General features: G+C 40.1%; 1 protein-coding gene across 1 annotated transcript in view; it reads right to left on the bottom strand.

Moving 5' to 3' along the window:
* NRXN3 (neurexin 3) overlaps positions 1 to 20754 on the bottom strand; it is a 1753959-nt gene that overhangs the window by 416051 nt on the left and 1317154 nt on the right. Inside the window, exon 16 of the mRNA XM_052647275.1 lies at positions 7645 to 7826. Within this exon, the coding sequence (XP_052503235.1) occupies positions 7645 to 7826 (182 nt within the window). The remainder of the gene's footprint in view (positions 1 to 7644; positions 7827 to 20754) is intronic.

The following is a 20754-nucleotide window of genomic DNA, read 5'->3' as shown; positions in this document are numbered from 1 at the left end:
AAAGCTATCCATGACTGAAAATGCACTATATGCCAGGAGCTATATAGTAAGAGTTGTATTTACATTATCTCCTAAATGTGTAGAAAACCTACTTTCTCATATTTTAATTACCATGTTCTTTCAAGTCCATTAGCTCTATGTGAGCCAAGGTTGATCACAGAATTCCCAAAACATAGCAATTAGCATGGTACATAAAAGACGCTCAATTCACATATAAAGAATGTCACTCAGGAGCTAAACCCTCTTCATTCTGACTTTTCTAAATTTATATTATATATATGCATCGATGATTCTGAAATAGGACTGCCATCAGTTAACAAAGTGTCAGTGGTGTCAGTGATAAATGAGAAAGATATGGTCATTTGGCCTCGCCTCTCATAACTGTCTCCCAGCTATAAAATATTCTCCACATGCATTGTCAACTCAATTTTTCCAGCTATATTACTATACATTTCACCTGCACACTAAATTTATCATTCATTTTTCTTTTATGTTTGAGGACCAAAAGTCTTTGAAATGCTTTTATCTGTATATGTGCCTTCACGTTTCCAGTTTCCTTGACAGCAGCAGCTACTCATCTCTGCTCAATCCGGCTGGACCCACACTGGGATGTTCTTTCCAGCCATGACCTTTTCTGGGCCCTATTGATGCCCAAGAATAGGGCCCAGCCCTCTAGGTCTTTATCTGATGCCCATGGCGGGTCTCAAACCACTTGCACGCCATCCTCGTCTGGGAAGATTTGGCTCCCTTGACGGTCCTGCTTGTTGTTACTGTTGGCTCCTCCTCCCCCACACTCCTCCACCCCTGGGATCACGACCACCACCTCCTCCTCCATATTCTTTTTGCAAGCTGAGCTGTGCTTCATACAACTGAAGAAGGAACTTTGGGGCAGGATGGCCCATGATCTCACAGATGAGTATAGAGCCCTTTGGAACATTAAGGACAGTGGAAGCACAGCGCATCGCCTCGTGACACTGTAGGGACATCATAACCTACAGTGAGACACTGAGGATGCTGCAGGGGTCTACTCAGTCTATTGACTCAACCAGGACTCGCTCAGCCGGAACTGGGCTCTTCACTGCATGCCAACAGGACCCTCCAAAGTCTCAACTGTAGATGTGATTAATTCAAAAATTTGCTTTTGATCAGATAAAATAGGAATTTGCTTGCAGAAACTGTCTCCGGTGACTTAAAAAACACTTAAAATGAAGTTCTGCTTTTCATGATAAAACACTTCCTTTCACTATTTTTTTTTTCCTCCAATGAAGTCATCACCTGCTAGATATTTCATCAAGAAAACTATCCTTCTCTTTTCATGCAGTCCTTCACCAATAACAACTTCTGAAAACTTTATTTCGTCTAAGACCCAGGAAAATCATATGAGGTCATCTTTTTTGTTGCCCATTTTAAAGAAGAGAAAGGAGAGGCTCAAAGCAGTGGAGTGACTTGCTGAAAGCCAAGTAGCTCACTGGATACGGACAGAAATGAGACTCAAATCCAAGTCTTCCAACCACAAATTAAGCACATTTTTCTACTACGGCATTCTGCCTTTCAACACCACGCGTGGAATCGAAGTCAACAGATTTAGATAAAAATATCTTGGGAATAGCAAAGATCTGAGCAAACACACACAGCTTGCATGCAGGTGCTGCCTCTGGTTCAGCTTACATAAGCAGTCACTCCATCAAAACCCCTCACCACTCCCTTCTCCCACCTTCTCCTCTAACTCTGCCGGGACGGAACAGCTAAGCTGGGAGTTGCAGAGAGGGGCCCCAGCAGGCCCTCTCCACAGAAGTGGCTAATGATCTGGAAAAGCTCCTAAGCCTAGAAAACCCGAAGAGGCCTTTTTCACTAAGAACAAATAGCAGCAAAGGAAAAACAGAGCCAGCCTGCAGTGCGCAGCACTCTGCGGGAAGTGCAATTGCATCTGGTGGTTACTTTTGTTGTTTCCCTGTTCTTTTTCTCTTGACTTCTGTTAACAGTCTTGAATGCCAACACTCCTCTGGACTCCTCTGCAGATTCCCCCATGTGCCGTGCCTGAACCCAATCCACTTCTGCCACTGGCCAAATCCAGAGATGAACGTAAGCTAACTTCACTGAGGACCAACCCAGAGATTGCTGGTTTACTGCAAGTATCTCACACACAGACAGCCAAGTGAAACATCCGAGCCAGCAATTTATAGATGCAATAGATGTGAGCAACACACCATTTATCATAATTCAGCTCTGCTCCCTTTTTTCCTCCAGGAGTCTCTTCAAGTGCTATAAATTATGGAAAAACAATACTATACAAGCCAAACTTAATAAATATCTGATTTCCCAAACTTGACAATAAGAGAATACCATCAGTCTTTTCTTTTCTTTTTTTTTTGGCAGGGGTGTTGGAAAGAGAACACTATGTCCTTACGAAAAGGGGGTCGATGTGAACAATAACCTTTTCTCTACTCCTTTGTTTTATGTAAGTGTCTACATTGTAAGTCAGGAAGGAAACAGTCGGGGAAAGTTATAGATTCTTGTCAAACAAAACAGGTGCCCTGACACATAAATTTTCACTGTTCCTGAAAGGCTCATAATTAAAAAATGAATCCAAGAGGATTTACTGTAAATTACACACAGAGAGAAGAAAATTAATAGGATGCCTGCATTAACTACGTAAAGAGAAGCTGATTGTTGCCCGATCCTCTCCATCCTTCTATTTTGCAGGTGGTGAAAGAAGGCTGTCAAGAGTTTCATGATAGCAATGGCAAGCACCTCATGGTGAGCCTCTCTCCGGTCATATTCAGTTTTGTCCCTGTTGTTGAAGGAGGTGACTGCAACACGGCACAGCTCCATAGACACAGGGTCAAGAGGTAGATGTCATTCACAACGGACGGCTTCTCTCCAAATACTGAGCAGATTAATTTCTCAACAATAGATTTCAACAGAGGGAACTTACATTTGAAGTAATGATTTGTAAAAATCCCTCTGCCCTATGAGACCCTCCCTCCATAGAATTTGATTTCATGAGCACACACTTCAGCAAAGACATTTTACCTTTGTTAAGACACATCTCTTCTATGATTTCATTAATATCATGGTTAATAATTGACACAGAAAATAGTACATCACGGACGTGTGAACCAAAACCAAAGAAATGCAAGCTAATTTGAAGCAAACAGTCTAAATTATTTTGATCTGTTGGCCTTCTTTGATTTTTTTTTAATGATCTAATTCTTATCTTGTTCAACAAGTCTATTTAATTACCATGAGGCCCAGGTGAGTGGGAAGATGTCTGGTTTAAAAGAAATCAGCCCAAGAAGGAAGAGCTCCTGTTCTCTTGGCAAGAACAACAGATAACGTGAGCAAAAGGTGTGCCTACAGCGCCTCCCCAGCCCTGTGTGGGTGTCCCTTTCTTTGTACCAATTCTTTTTATCCCAGGGCACCAAAGCCTTCATTCTGACCAAGCTCTCTCCATGAATTCCTGCCACTCCCCCAAATGTCCTATGTTCCCAAATTAGTCATGCTGATTTATTGCTCTCATGAGTTTGAGTAAACTCCGGGAGTTGGTGATGGACAGGGAGGCCTGGCGTGCAGCAGTCTATGGGGTCACAAAGAGTCGGACACGACTGAGCGGCTGAACTAACTAAAACTTGCTCTCAAACCCTGTCAGAGCGGTTGACTTTAAGCTGGTGGGGGAAGGAACATACAAAGACTGACTAATTAGTCAATGACTCAAGGGCCTCCAGGGGAATATGAGCTGAAAAAGATACCTGCTTCTCCAAGGAGTTTTTTAGGTGTGGTGACTTTAGGATAGCAAAGGAAGAGATATGGGAGACTTCACGCGTGTGAAGAAGGCTGTGAAGCCTAGAGGAAGTAGAATGAATGGGCAGCCCACTTCAGTCCTTACAGCCCTGCTTCCATACAGGTGGCAGACAAGGCTGATGGAAGCCCGCACTTTCACTTGCTTTATTTGCCTTTTATTCTCCCAAATCCTCCCAATGCAAAGCTTGCATGGAGAGAGTAGGACTCAGAGCTGGCATGCAGGATGATGTTCTCTACATTCCTGCTCTGGGGTCTTGACAACAGGCAAGTCTTGTTTTAGAGAGTGGTTGCTCATCCTGGAGTCAGATTCCCCAGTGTTCTTGGGAGAGAATTTTCTCTTCCCTCAGGTAGGTTAAGTTGGGGGTAAAAAGGGCTTCTCCCAAACACCACTGCTCAAAAAGTCAGGAATTCCTAGGAATTGCCTTTCGCAGCAGTTTACGAAACACCAGTTCTCAATCTCTCCCTTCATGTCTCTCTCTCTCTTGCATGTGTGTGTGCGTGTACACACATGCTAATTTCAGAGTTTATACTTTTTTTCTGAGCAATGTATTAGCTTGACAACCACTCAGGAGTAGCAGCAAGGCACTTCTGGTTGTTTCCACAATTAATACCCACACTCGAAGAACGCAGCTCTGCCCACAGATGACCCTGGCCGGAGCCCATCTGTGGGCAAATGTGTCCTCTCCTGCTCACGCCCACTTGATTGTGTTTTTCCTTGCCCCAGGATTCACCCTGCCTTCACGTCCTCTTCACACCTGTCATCGCTTTCACTGATTCTCTTCTCCAAGGGGCCCTGCAAGGGGGAATGAAATCCTTTGCTTCCTCTCCAACCGTTTCCGCTCTTCGTAATGGCCCTTACATTCCTTTCTTTCTGAGTAATTTTCTCTAGTACAAGGAAACTGACTGTGTTTAATAAACAAATCCATGTTTGACAGATAGTGAAAACCACATAGAATTATCTAGAAGGCATCTGTGTCTTCATTTTCCTGATGCAGCTACGTCAGTGTCCAAAGCAAGACGCTAGATTTTGTCAAGTTCTTTGACCTTCTCTCCACTATAGTAAGGAACCGTCCCTTTCCTCTGCCTACTGTGACGTCAGGTTTTAGTCACATGTTCTTTATATCTGAGGACGTTTGGCCAGTCTAGGGCAGTGGTCACTGATGTACAATCTGCAGCCTGTCCTTATAGGCACCTTATTATTGGAGTACCATCACATACACTTTCTGTCTCGAGCAGACACCAGAGATATTGCACCAGTGAACAAAGGATGATTTGAAATGACTACACCAATGAAGGGGTCCCATGCTCCAGAAAGCCAGAGATATGTCAGGTCCATTCCAGAATGGTGTGGCTTCTTCACATCATAGGGTCTCTTTTTCTTTTCTTGAAAAATGCCAGATGGCATTTCCTAACCCAAGCTCTGAAGGACAATCTGTTGGAATTTCCCAGAATGTTTAAGCAACGAGAACATCATGGGAATAAGTTCACAACGCCCAAGGGAGCTCTACACATTCTGATGTAAAATTTCTTGTATGTTTCCTTTTAAAAAAGAGTCAAAATGGAATGCTTTGGTTCTCCCTAGAAGTTCCCAGGATCCTCATATCTGTTTTATGAAAATGCTGCCAATTCCAAGTAAACTACCAGAAAATAAGAAGATGTTTCTCCTGAAAGTGGAACTGCTTTACAAAACACAAATGGGAAGAAATGGATAAACTGGTAGCACATTATTGGACTCTAAAAGGATGCTCATGGCTGTGCCAAATCATATTTTTCTTAGTAAGTCACACTGAATTAAAAAAAGAAGATAAATCACTGTGAAAATGCAAGTGAACTGGTAATAATAGCCCAGTTATAGCTGCCATGAAATAGTCATTAAGTTATATGCAGCATAAATCTCACAGTTTTGTAAATTATGGTAGTTCTTAGAGGCCAAATAAAGATAAACTGTACTAACTATAGCTGTGTTTCTCTGTGCTCCTTGGCGTGGCTTTTTAAAAGGCTTGAGCTCAGGCTCAGAGTACCATATGGTCCCTGAAGCATCTGAGGAAGTGTTAAAGGTTCACGGCTCTCTTCAAGACCCCTCTTCTGCATTATGAAGCTGATTGTTTCTAACCAGTGCTTCTCTGCCTTTCTGAGCAGAGTCTTGGCTTGTTCTGGCTCACCCTGAGATCAGACAGGCTTCCAGCTCAAGCCTTTTCCTTCCAGCTGCTTCTCTTTCCAAGGCCTGCTGAAAGAGCAGGTGCTGGGGAGGGGCACTGTTTCCAGGGTTGAGCTTGCTGTATGGTTCCAGCCGGCCACCACCACCCCAGGGCCCAGCAATGAAATCTCACCCCACATGCCTCAGTAGATGTGCACGTTAGCAAAACTCACATTCAAAGATTACCAAGAAACGTCCCTTTTCCTCCTTTTTGGAGGTTGGTGATAATCCCCAGTTGCCTTTTCTTCTTAACTGCTTTATCCCCCCTGCTATTTAAACTGAATTCTTATTGCTCCAAATTAAATCCATTCTTTCTAGCCTTGTCATTGCTAACTAATGAGAGCAATTCCTCTCTTTGCTCTTGGTGGCTGCACTTTGGGTACTTATGGATGAGAATCATATCCTTCTCTAGCCTACTTTCCTAACTGCAGACTCACAGGTGATAAAATGGGTTAATTGTTGCTATAAAAATATTTTCTATCCTCATAACGAAGTAATTTTTCCCTCCAAATCATTTTAATTTCTTTGAATTGCACTGTGTTCTTAATGATCTGCAGTGAGTGAGGGTGCAGTCTTATTGGGTTTACATATACAAGCAAAACATCGGATATATACGACACACGCATACACCAACTCCTGGCCATTGCGTTGCTTCTGTTTGCCCCACCCACTGTAGCCTCAGTTTTTACCATTCGTTCTTCACATCTCTACAAGAAAGCCTGCGGGCTTGGGCAGAGGTTGCCCAAGCACAGCCTGCAGTCTGTTTTTATAAATATATTTTCATTGCAATATAATCACGCACAGTTCTTTAATGATGGATTGATTGTGAGTGCTTTCACATTAACAATTGCAGATTTGAGTAGCTATGTCAGAGTCTGCATGACCCGAAAAGCCCCAAATATTCTATTTGGCCCTTCACCTTTTTGGCATCAGGGACCAGTTTTATGGAAGACAGTTTCTCCATGGAGTGGGGTGGGGGTGGTTTCAGGGTGATTCAAAGGCACTACATTCGTTGTGCACTTTATTTCTGACCTAACACTGCTGCTGATCTGATGGGAGGTACCACTCCCTGGCGTGGAGGTTGGGGACCCCTTCTCTGGAGAAAACCTTGGCTGACTGCCAAACGTAGGAGGTCACTGACAGTCACGATGGCCTTGCTACTTGCACTGGGTTAAGATGAGCCTTACCTGGTCAGTCTCTTATTCACACCTACGTGGAAGTGAAGTTGCTCAGTCATGTCCCACCCTTTGTGACCCCATGGACTGTGGCCCACCAGGCTCCTTCATCCATGGAATTTTTCAGGCAAGAGGATTGCAGTGGGTTGCCATTTCCTTCTCCAGTTTACACCTAAGTGGTCTGCTAAACGTCTCACGGCCAAGCCACACAGTAGGGGAGGGAGTCTGGACAGGATGAGTTTTATATTTTCGATTCCCGAGGCACCCTCTGGCCATCACGGTTCACATCCAAGGTGGGTAAATGAGGCTTAACACAAAGCACCCCTTAGGTGTGGCTCCAGCACACCGAGGCAAGGATATAAATGCGTGCTCCAGTGTCGCGTCAGCCTAGAATGTTCCAAGGCAGTTATTTGGCTCACTTACTCAGACCAGCAGGAAGACAAGAGAATCCGGGCCCAGCCCGGTACTCACGATGTGAAGCTGGAGGAAGTCTCCGAGGCCCGGGGCGCTGTCGATGCGCACCAGAATGCCGTCCTTCACGGTTGTGCTGAAGCCCACGGCCAGGCGGTCGGAGCGCGTGCTGGGCCTGTCGTTGGCCGGCCAGGTATAGAGGATGAGGCCTCCGCTCTTCCCGAAGATGTACGTGGCGCCAGCTGCAAAAGCAAGGAGAAAGGAGCGTGAGGACCCTGCAGGGCTCCTCGCCAGCTGCGATTACCCTGCCGAGGCTCTGCACAGAGAGCCGTGGAGCACGAAGGCCTTCACGTGCCCAGATCCGGAGACCAAAAGGGATGCGATGCAGGGGCTCATAAGACGCCGTCACCCCAAATTAAAGAGGCAGGCGAAATGAATTAATCACAAAGCAGATGCTAGCGAGAGACGGTCCTCGCGTCTCCAGGTCCTGCTGAACGAGGGCAGAGGACGGACAGCAGGCTGTCTGAGAGCTCTGCTACCTTGGGACAAACAACTATTTCATCTTGCATCTCAGCCAGGACAGCACAAGAAAGGAACCTTCAGCCACCCTCTCAGAAAGGAAAGCCTGAGAAAACCGAGTTACGTGACTCAATGCATTTGTCTATTTCACTCTTACGTTGCTATGTAAAAGGTGATAAACATTAATTGCAGAGGCCTTTAAAAAATTAACTCGATATTTTTCCCCCTAACTGTGACAGAATATCAGTAAACCAGATGTTTCTGACTCCTTTCCAAACTAAATTTCGAAAAGAAGATACAGGAGACATGGAAAAAAAAAAAATTCAGTTGAATGAATTTTGATGACAAGCAGCATTCACTATGACTAGTGGATTCAATGGTGTTTTTAATATTTACTTGTGTTTTAGCTTTTATGATTTATAAACCCAAGGGTCAGTAAGAATATATTAATTTAAAAATATATAGGAAAAAAGGGGAAGAAAAATAAGGAAAATACTTATATCTCATACATTTCAAAGGTCTACTTTTAAAAACAAGTTTTAAAATCAGAATTTGGGGAAAAGTATGCAGATTTGGTAGCCAAAACAGCTATATCATTGTAGTTTTCACAGCTGTATGTATGTTACCCATAGTGAGTAATTCCATATGCCATTCATCTCAAAGTTCAGAGGCCATTTGGCACCAGGTTTTCTTGTGTGTTTCCCACTGATCATAGTCCAATCCTTGAAACTGTTTTAAAGCACCATGAGACAAGCATTCCTATATCTCTTGAATTTTCTAAAAATCCCCAGCATGGGTCTACATTCAGTTTACAGAGAATATTGGGTTGAATGATGTTGTTTGAAGAAGAAATGAGCTATGCAGCCTGTTCAGAAATAACAGAGTAAGCTGCTATGAGGCTAGAATTAGGAGTATATGTCATAGCTTATCCTTTTCTAAAGCTTTAAGCCACATTGTATTCTGAGGCATATAGAATTTAATTTGTTCTCTTTGAAAGGTCACTATTCTAGTTGCTCCAGTGTGCTCAGTTTGTGTATTACATGTAGCATAACATTATTTTCCTTTTATGAATTTCTCAATTCTTAGGGGATGGGGGTGTGAAAAAGCCCTCCACATTCATCTGGAGATTTGAGGATTGTGGTATGGAAAGTTTATGTTTAATTCTGCATGCATAACAATGTTTGCTCCTTATCATCCACAAACACCCTCAAAGCTTCTTAAAATTAGAAATGTGGATATAATGATTTACCCTTAATATCTCTCCATCTGTGAAACACTTAAATAATTTTCTTTCTGTAGATGATTACAAATATCACCACCATTCCCATTATTCTTTATTTGGAAAACTGAAGGTTACTCAGTAATTATTGTATAGAATCACCAAAAATGCAAATTAGCCTGTGACATTTTTGTGGCCATTTATAAAATCTTACCCTATTCGGTCCTAAATATATAGTGGATTCTGCTACAGGAATAAATGCATAGTCTATCAGGAAATAATTTTGTCACTACAAAAAGAAGAAGTAAAAAACTGATAACAGCAGCAACATATACATGGTACTTTACAGTATACAAGAGATTTTTCAAATTTATTAGCTGGATCTTCACAACAATAGTCCTATGGAATAGTTCATTGATTAACATTGTTTGGAAGTATAGATGCAAAGATCAGACTTAAATAATTGACACCCTCTTTAAGTCTCCACTTGGACCCTCCCACTTCCCAAATCCTGGCTGTACCATATACCAATCATAGTTTAATATCATTCTATAATAAACTATGCCAAGGATATAAAGTTGACTGCACTTCATTTTTGTCACATCTTCTCATTAGAATGAAGCAGAATAAAAAAAGAAAAAAAAAAAGCCATAGTACACAAATCTAACATTTTTTTCAAAGGTTAGTCTGGCTTTCTGACTATACATATAACTTTAGAAACTTTCTACGCTGCTTATATTTTTAAGCACTGTCCTGCTCAGTAATTCTCAATATATAGAATACAAAGACGAAGAGTATTTTAAAAGATAAAAACACAACTTCTTATATATAGTGGCTAGAAGGTCACCATAACTACATTTTTTAAAATAAAGAATGATATTATACAATGACAATATTAGGATAAATATATATAATGTATTATTTCAGTTATTTTTATTGCTTCTGTTGTTCTGAATTTAGGATGTCACTATGTTAGATAATTCTAACTTTATAGGTGAAATGGGCATAAAAGGTACAAAGTCCTTGGGTGCACGCGTGTGTGCTCAGTTGTGTCCAGCTCTGAGTGGACACGGCTCTCTTATGGACAGCTCTATGAACTGTCCATAAATATCCATACAGTCCATAAATATCAATAACCTCAGATATGGAGATGACACCACCCTTATGGTAGAAAGCAAAGAGGAACTAAAGAGCCTCTTGATGAAAGTCAAAGAGGAGAGTGAAAAAGCTGGCTTAAAACTCAACATTCAAAACACTAAGATCACGGCATCCAGTCCCATCACTTCATGGCAAATAGATGGAGAAACAATGGAACCAGTGACAGACTTTATTTTCTTGGGCTCCAAAATCACTGCAAATGGTGTCTGCAGCCATGAAATTAAAAGATACTTCCTCCTTGGAAGGAAAGCTATGACCAACCTAGACAGTGTATTAAAAAGCAGAGACATTACTTTGCCAACAAAGATCCATGTAGTCAAAGCTATGGTTTTTTCCGTAGTCACGTATGGATGTGAGAATGCTCAGTCGTGTCCGACTCTTTGCGACCCCATAGACTGTAGCCTACCAGGCTCCTCTGTCCATGGGATTTTCCAGGCAAGAGTACTGGAGTGGGTTGCCATTTCCTTCTCCAGAGGATCTTCCCGACCCAGGGATCAAAGCCGGGTCTCCTGGATTGTAGGCAGACGCTTTACCATCTGAGCCACCAGGGAAGCCTATGGATATGAGAGCTGGACCATAAAGGACGTTGAGCACCAAAGAATTGATGCTTTTGAACTGTGGTGTTGGAGAAGACTCTTGAGAGTCCTTTGGACTGCAAGGAGATCAAACCATTCAATCCTAAAGGAAATCAACCCTGAATATTCATTGGGAATACTGATGTTGAAGCTGAAGCTCTGATACTTTGGCTACCTGATGTGAAGAACTGACTCATTTGAAAAGACCCTGATGCTAGGAAAGATTGAAGGCAGGAGGAGAAGGGGATGATGGAGGTTGAGATGGTTGGATAGCATCACCGACTCGATGGATATGAGTTTGAGCAAGCTCTGGGAGTTGGTGATGGACAGGGAGGCCTGGCATGCTGCAGTCCTTGGGGTCACAAAGAGTTGGACACAACTGAGAGACTCAACTGACTGACTGAGGCTCCTCTGTCCATAGGAGTTTTCAGTCAAGAATACTGGAGTGGGCTGACATTTTCTCCTCCAGGAGACCTTCCCAACCCAGGGATCAAAGCCATGTCTCCTGTGTCTCTTGCATTGGCAGGCAGATTCTTTACCACTGAGCCACTGATCCTTAACATATGGCTTATTTTACTACGTAGAAATAAATATTAAAATATATTCTTGTACTGAATTTGCTAGTAAGGGTGACTAAAGACCCTGGATGCTCCTATGGTCTGATGTTGGCTTTAAAGGAAGTTAATGAATAGTTACAACCCTCTACTCTGGTAATCTATTATTATTATTATCATTTTTTCTTCTTTAGTTAGCGTTGTTATCTCGCATGGTTCTTAAGGCAGATAGATGCTTTCTGGTCATTTTCATATAAAATACCTTAGTGTCCCCGGGGGAACATAGAATGATTTTGTTTTACATTTTCAAATTAAAAAGTTCATTTTGTTATTTTTAAACATGGATTACAGATCACATTACAAAAACTTTTGGGGACCATCCCAGGAACCATAAGAAGCCTCCTTAATTCATTAAAGATTTTCACTTCTAAGCCATGCATTCCACATCACACGCCTTCCACCCCGAGATGGAGTCCAGCATTTCTGATTGCTGGTTTCTCACTGTGCTCAGTAATATGCTAAGATCATGCTACAGTCATCAATAATCAGGACCATGTAAATTCTCTGCTTGCTAACAAAAGTGATTAATTCAACTGAGGGGGAAAAAAATGCTGTGGTAGCATTTTGGCCATTTAACATTGAAGAATTTGCAAGCTGGCAAGCAGCTGAGTTGCTTTACTGAGTTCCAACCAACACACTGTTTAAGTAATGGAATCTCCTCCATTCTGTGACCATTAGCCATGATTAGGTACATACACTACCTCTTCAAATAGTCAACAAGCATTACATGTTACTTAACCCACAACGTCTTTCATCAGAAAAGTACCCACAATGGGTCTGGCTCATAGTTTTCATAACTGGCTAGCTCTTTATTGGGATGGAGATGATGGTGATTTTGGCAGCGCCATATCCATACAGCATATTACTCATTTAGGGGATTACCAATAGGAATAGGATCAAGGTCCAATTTAAGATTGACGCTAGAAATAATAATATATTCATGCCTAGAAAATCCCATGGGCAGAGGAGCCCGGTGGGCTACAGTCCATGGGGTCACAAGAGCCAGACCCAACTTAGTGACTAAACCAGCACACACGTGTGTATACATTTGCATGTAGGAGTGTGTACAAAGAAGGGAGGCTTTAGTTAGAAAGTACAATAGACTATCTGGAATTTATTTTCTTTCCCCATCAAATACTTAAAGATACAGGGACTCCAGAAAAGCATTTATATATTATATCAGTTATATATTTATGTTTAAAAACAATGAATTCACTGTTTCTGAAATAACTTTCAATTGGTGTTAAAATGGAACAAGTTTGGAAGCATCTCCAAAGGGAGACCTGAGAGAGGTGCATTTAAAGAGAACTTACCAGGAACTATGCTCTATATTTAATAATAACTTATATGGGAAAAGCATTTGAAAAAGTACACACACACTCACATATATGGGGCTTCCCCAGTAGCTCAACGGTAAAGAATCCGCCTGCAATGCAGGAGACTTGGGTTTGATCCCTGGATTGGGAAGATCCCTTGAAGAAGGGCATGGCAACCCACTGCAGTATTCTTGCCTGGGTAAATTCCATGGACAGAGGAGCCTGAGGGCTATAGTTCATAGGGTCACAAAGAGTTAGATGTGACTGAAGCAACCAAGTGTGAGCATATACATATCTATGTAACCGCGTCACTTTGCTGTACACCTGAAATTAAGGCAACATTGTAAATCAACTATGCTTCAATCAACATAAAATTAAAAAGAGAACAAGATAATTTACTGGTGGAAAAGTGAAGCAGGTAGAATAATAAATTAAATGATAATATAATTCTTAGCATGGAAACCACCTGGTGGGTAAACTAGGATAAGAAACTAGATGTCAGTTTCCTTGCTGGGGACTCTTTGAATGTTGCCTGAGAACTCAGTTTAAAATAGCATGGCACTGAGGTATGTCTATCTTCCTTTATTATATCAGGTTCCTATTCCTTATTTCTATTTTATTACTCTTTCATCAACCTTTTTCACATTTGTATTCTTTATTGTGAACTGGTAAATCCTTTTGGAAATAGGCTATCAGTGACACAAAATATATTATGCCAGTAGATGTTGTTATTGCTATTAAGTTAAAATTACCTTTAATTCATATCAATTATCCCACAGATAATAAAACTAAAATGGAAAGGCATTGAAAATGACAAATATCTCTTCGAGGCAATGAAGACTCAAGGATCTCATAATGACTGATGACGGGCAAAGCAAAGTTTCTCAGTTTCTTTCACATATTTAGTTTGTTCCACGGTTCCCCTTACGTACACTCCTGGCTCTTTAGGGGGTGTTCATAATAATAGGGCCTTATAATTTCATAACTTCAAATGGTATTCAAATTGCTTTCTTTGGGAGTTTCTTATTTGATGTCTCTTTCTCCAGTCCCCACTGAAGTGCTAATGGTAAATAGTTTTATTACTGCTTTAATAGAAGGGTAAACAAAGGCTCAAAGAGATTAAATGACTTGGTGTGGTATCACATGCTGTAACTGAGACAGAGCCAGATCCTCCCTATCTTGATTCTGCCCTCGTCTCCCTCCACAGGCCATCTTGCTCACCCAGGGGATGTAACTTCTGGAAAGAAATTCCTGGAGGCCAAGAGCTCCAAGAGGAGAAGGGGAGGGTAAATAACAGATGAAAAAAAAGTATGAAAAACAAAATCTAGGCATTACAGAAGGAGCCACAAGGGAATACAAGGTAAGGAATACAGATTTTAGAAATAGCCCTGCAATGTATTTATTTCATAGATGGTTTATTATATCTATTTTGTGTACTCTGAAATTTTTGAAATGAACACCTAAATCGACGATGAAGTCACCTTAAATAAAGCAAATTTGAAGGGACTGAACATTAAGAGAGAAATTTCATCTGTTTTAAAGAACATACTTCATCTTTGGCAAAGAAATGATCAGATTTACTGCTCAGCTAACTGAGAAACTGACAATACCGCCTGAGTCAAGTATATCATCGGGGAGATCCAAGCCCCATTTCTTAATGCTGGGCCATGTAAGGGCCCTCTCCATATGAGGCAATTTCTCTTTCTTAAAGAATGAGTAAAACCAATGGGTATGGAGCTAGGAAACACAGGGGCAACATTTCAGAGCATATCCCTCAATTAGAGATAAAGTATACACTGCTCTATACGTTGAAATTGATCTAAAACTAAAGCTTCCAGGGATGCACTTAAATTTCCTTTTGCTTAAAAGTATTTCCATAAGCTCACTGTTCTTTCTTTGGGGTAATTCTTTCTTTCACAGACCTTTGCTGGTGCTTTACAATGCTATTTATGATACTCATGTTAATCCTAACATTAATTATTATACTCACTGTAGGGATGAGTCATTTATCACGCATTATAGTATACGGTACACTATTTCGGATTCCTATAATTTTCACTTTCGGAACTGTTACTGTATTAGTTTGTTAGGCCCGCCATAACAATGGAAGCGGCTCTGGCCCTCACTGTGTCTTCACATGCTCTGCTTTCTCTACTCAAGTGTCCTACTTTCTTCTTCTTATAAGGATACTGGCTATATTGGATTAGTGAAGTGAGTGAAGTTGCTCAGTCGTGTCTGACTCTTTGCGACCCCATGGACACCAGGCTCCTCTGCCCATGGGATTTTCTAGGCAAGGGTACTGGAGTGGGGTGCCATTTCCTTCTCCAGGGAATCTTCCTGACTCAGGGATCGAACCCAGGTCTCCCACATTGTAGACAGACACTTTACCATCTGAGTCACCAGGGAAGTGGGATTAGAGCCCACCCTAATGACCTCATTTTCACTTAAGTACCTCTTTAGAGACTCTATCTCCAATTACAGTTAAATTCTGAGGGGTTATGATGGGGGGGTATGACTTAAATATATAACTTTTGAGGGGACATAATTCAGCCCCTAAGGGTCACTATTCCAGTTTTAAAGATGAGAAATGCTATATAAAGAATGAGGTTAAAAAAAACTTTCCCCAAATCTAAATAAATCGGGAATTTAATCCAGCTCTATCTAACAACGAATATATCTCCCTTAAATTTACCTATGTAACTGCATGGGGATAGAGATAATGAAAGAGAGAAGAAAGACAATGTTTGCTAACATGTAGCAAAAAATAAACAGTAAGCAAGATAGAAACTCAATTCCCACATAATAGAAATGGCAGGGTTGACTGTTCAGATCATTTTCTCTGAGTTACATAACAATGGTAATATGAAGTTGTTCTCTATCAAGTACACAAAAAGGTCAGACAATAACCTACTCCTGATTAATTACATACCATGCTCATAAAACTCTAAATTATGAAGGGTGGACTCTATAATGAGCCTTATTTCAGAAATTAACTATAGCCAACTTAATTTAACTTTATAACCAAGCTAGTATCTCATATAGCAAAACAAAATAAGTAGTAGGAAATTGTACAGCATTTAGGTTTAAGAAAATAAATATTGTTTTATTGTTAAACAAAAAGAAAAGCCAGACTCCTCTGTACCATAAGGTCCTGAAGAACAGGGTTGTTTAATTTTTCTTTCTATCAACACTGAATGCTCAGGAAAGAAATGATGCTGAGTTAATCAATAAAACTTGGCTCATCTATACTTTCATATCTTCACACTGTCATTCAGGCATCTGCCCATGAATCCATCTCAGCTTTTTGTCATTTCATCTCAGTGTCGAAATATTTTATAAATACTCATCAATTAGGGTTCACAACATCCCCTACGATGGAACAGCTTCCAATTTATAAAAGAAATCTAACTGTGAAGACACTTGAATGATTTTTTTTGGGTGAATTTTTGGCAGGCTCTGATAGGAAAATCACGCCCACTTTTAGTCATACTGCTTTACGTTACCCTTCAATTTCTAAATTACACTGAAAACTGTTTTTAGTACCTATATTTCATATATAGTCTTATATATATGGAAATACTTCTTAGATTTAACAAGAATACACCCTAGAAAAGCAAAGTAACACATCTAACAATAGCAATGTTATCATTCTATTTCACAGAGCATTAACTAAGTACAAAGATTTTATATACATTTGTCCTTAGGCAAAATATAAATGAATGAAAGGAAAAATAAAAATGATCATTTTATAAAAACTCATCAGCCTTTTCCATAGCAGTTTTTTGGAAACTCATTCCTTCTGATGACATCTCATGGGATGTAGTTAGAATAAAAGGGGAGTTCGGAGTGCATTTATCTGCCTCCTTTTCCTTCTTTTATTCCACAGCTTTGAATGTTCTCTAATAAGGACAGCCAAGGGATTCTAAGTACTGAATATTCTGTGAGAAAGAAATACAGATGAAGAGTAATTGTTTGTTTCCAGTGCTTTGATTTAAATTCTTGATTATGTACTTCATACTTTCAAGGGGTCAGGGACTATAAACAGATGACTTCGGGGTATTTATAGTTCTAATGCATAAAACATTGTTTTCTCAAAAAAGTTGGCTAATGTTTTTAAAAGTAATGACTCAAGTGTCCATGAGATATATCTCAATCACAGAACTGATGTCAGAGTTAGGCAAAAGAAAGAAATTTCAGTTATTAAAATCCCTTCACTATATCTATCATGATCACTTAAGATCATGTATCTATCATGATCACTTAAGATTGTGCCTAGTTGCCCAATGATTAAGAAAGTGATAATACCATCCCTGACCACTTATGGTAACCATCTAAAAGTGAAGGGATTCACCAACATTATTGTACCTGTAGGAGACTTTCATTTTTCTTTATGCCTAGCACATCTTCCTCATTTATCTTAAAAATTGAGCCCTTTCACATGGACATAACCATTTGCTCCCATACCAATCATATGATTTGAATGGTAAGTGTCAAGCCCTTAACAGGTTCTGCCTTTTAGATACAGCTGATTAGCTAAGGTATGGTAAATCAACACGAGTTAGACCAATCGGAGTCTATCACTGCATTTTTTTTTGGAACCTGGATCCAGAGGAGCACCCTTCAGTCCCTCCGTGATGATGAAGTTATGCCGTAAGAAGCACACCGCTGCCATGGCCACATTTCCTACAATGGGAAAGAGGTTGTGAGGAAAGAAACACTGGCTCAAAAAGTGAAGGCAACTGTTGAGTCGGGAATTAGACAAAGAAAGAAAGTCGTATTGTTTGAGCACTTGATATTGATGGTCCATAGTGTGAAGCTGTGCCTTGGTGTTTCTTCTTTGAAACTCTCAGCTGCTAGCTTCTTGAATCTAAGCGAGTTCAAACTTGGTGGCTCAGTTGGTAAAGAATCTGCCTGCAATGTAGTAGACCTCTTGTAATGTAGAAGACCCGGGTTCGATCCCTGGGTTGGGAATATCCCGTGGAGAAGGAAATGGCAACCCACTCCAGTATTCTTGTCTGGGAAATCCCATGGACAGAGGAGCCTGGCAGGTTACAGCCTTTGGGGTCGAAAAGAGTCAGACAGGACTTAGCAACTGAACCACAAACCACAGTTCAAATTTTGCTTCTTTTACAACTAGAAAAGTCCTGGATAGCAAAGAACTTTTGGTAACTATCTCAGTGCCAGGAACATGTAGGGGCACAATAAAAGACTTATAAATGAATTGGCAAACAACGGTCAAGATGAGAAGCTGATACATTACCAAGGATTCTAAATATCACCTACCAAAGGAGCCCATTCAGTAACTCACATACATTTTAAGTTGGAACAAACTGATCATATTCTTGTTGACAAAGAAATCTTCAATCATTTCCATAATTAGGTTGTATAACTCAAAAACTCCAATGAATAGAATATTAGAATATTAATAAAAGAGACTGTGCTGCTGCTAAGTCGCTTCAGTCGTGTCCGACTCTGTGTGACCCCAAAGATGCCAGCCCACCAGGCTCCCCTGTCTCAGGGATTCTCCAGGCAGGAACACTGGAGCGGGTTGCCATTTCCTTCTCCAATGCAGGAAAGTGAAAAGTGAAAGTGAAGTCGTTCAGTTGTGTCTGACTCTTAGCAACCCCATGAACTGCAGCCTACCAGGCTCGTCCGTCCATGGGATTTTCCAGGCAAGAGTTCTGGAGTGGGGTGCCATTGCCTTCTCCGATAAAAGAGACTGCTTTATATCAAGTCCTATAAGCTACAATAAAGCTTTACTCAGAAGAAAATGTCTTAGATAATAATAAGGAAATGAACAGAAATTAATTGAACTTTTAACTTAAGGCACTACTACAAAACCAAATAAAACTAATAGCTCAGGTGAGATGATTAATAAAAGTTGAAATTTGCCCAATGTATTTTAAAAATAACAGTTAAAAAGCCCAAAGCTTGCACTTTAAAATGTCAAAGAAAGTATAGAAGCCCCTGAAACACTAGAAACAAGAAAAACTCAAAGAGAAAAAGATAGAATAGCATAAATTATGAAGGGAATATAATCATAGCTCTAGAAAATGTTAAAAATACAAAAGACTATTTTGAACAACTTCAGAGAAAGACTTGAAAACCAGAGGAAATTAATCATTTCTAGGAAAAATAATTTGCCAAAGATTTCTAAGAAAAATTAGAAACACTCAGTACACTAAATGACCACAGAAACCTTTGGAAACGTGATTCAAGTCCTACTATTTAAAAGGTGAAGGTCTGGATGGTTTTATAGATAGGTTTTATCTAACTTTCAAAGAAAAGCTAATCCCCAAATTACTTAAATGATACCAGATCACAAGCAAAGTTAAATATCTCCCTCAATCAATTTACAGACATAACAAAATCTTAATATTGACATCTGCTAAATATACAGCATAAAAACAGAACAAAACATTTTAGACTAATTTCACTTATGAATATTGATTAAAATTTTTTCTGAATAAACTTCAGTGGTGAATTAAGAATAATATACCATTCAAAGAATATGAGAAATAATGTACTTCAACAAAAGATATCTATCAGCAAAATTCATTATGTCATCCTATTAAAGTAGAATTATAATTTTATCCCTGATTTTCAAAAAGGCTTGAAAAACTTCAGGAGTCATTTCTTCAAAAATTCTAATTAAAATAGGGATTGCAAAAGGTGTTCTAAATATTATAGAGATGATTGCTGAAACTCCAATACTTTGGCCACGTCATGCAAAGAACTGCCTCATTGGAAAAACCCTGATACTGAGAAAGATTGAAGGCAGGAGGAGCAGGGGATGACAGAGGATGAGCTGGTTGTTTGGCATCACTGACGTGATGAACATGAGTTTGAGTAGGCTCTGAGAGTTTGTGATGGACAGGGAAGCCTGGTGTGCTGCAGTCCATGGGGTGGCAAAGTGTTGGACATGACTGAGCAACTGAACTGAAACTGATCAATAACAGACTATAAAAAATTATATAGTTTTCTCCATTAAAATCAGGAAGATAGTGATGTTTATTATCACAACAAAAATGTATAAGGCCTCACTAAATAAAGTTGTAAAATATTGGGAAAGAATGCAATAATTTTTAAAAGATATGATTTAATATATTCCAAATAATGCTTAGAAGATATCGAACCAGTCAATTCTTAAGGAAATCAACCCTGAATACTCATTGGAAGGACTGATGCTGAAGCTGAAACTCCAATACTTGGGCCACCTGATGCAAAGAGCCGACTCAGTGGAGAAGACCCTCATGATGGGAAAGACTGAAAGCAGGAGGAGAAGGGGATGACAGAGGATGAGATGGTTGGATGGCATCACCAACTCAATGGGCATGAGTCTGAGTAAACTCCGGGAGATGGTGAAAGACAAGGAAGCCTGATGTGCTGCAATCCATGGGGTCACAAAGAATCAGACATGACTGACTGAACAACAAAAATAATGCTTCTAAAAACTTAAAAATTATGAGATCAATTGATAAGTTTATCCAACACAAATAAATGCCTCCCTTGCACAGATGATTAAATGATTTTTGACAAGGGTACAAAGATCACTCAAAGAGAAATGACAGTCTTTTCATTAAATGATGCTGGGAAAACTAAATATCCAAATGCAAAAAAAGAAGTGGGTGTTTACTTTGTACCATATACAAAAGTTAATTCAAATCGAATCAAAGACCTAACAGTAAGAGCTAAAACTCTAAAATTCCTACAATAAAACACTATGGGAAAAACCCATAACCTTGAATTTAGAAAGGAGTTTTTGGGTA

This window comes from Budorcas taxicolor, chromosome 10 (assembly GCF_023091745.1).
Source record: "Budorcas taxicolor isolate Tak-1 chromosome 10, Takin1.1, whole genome shotgun sequence".
Lineage (NCBI taxonomy): Eukaryota > Metazoa > Chordata > Mammalia > Artiodactyla > Bovidae > Budorcas > Budorcas taxicolor.
This window is presented reverse-complemented; position numbering and strand designations above follow the sequence as displayed.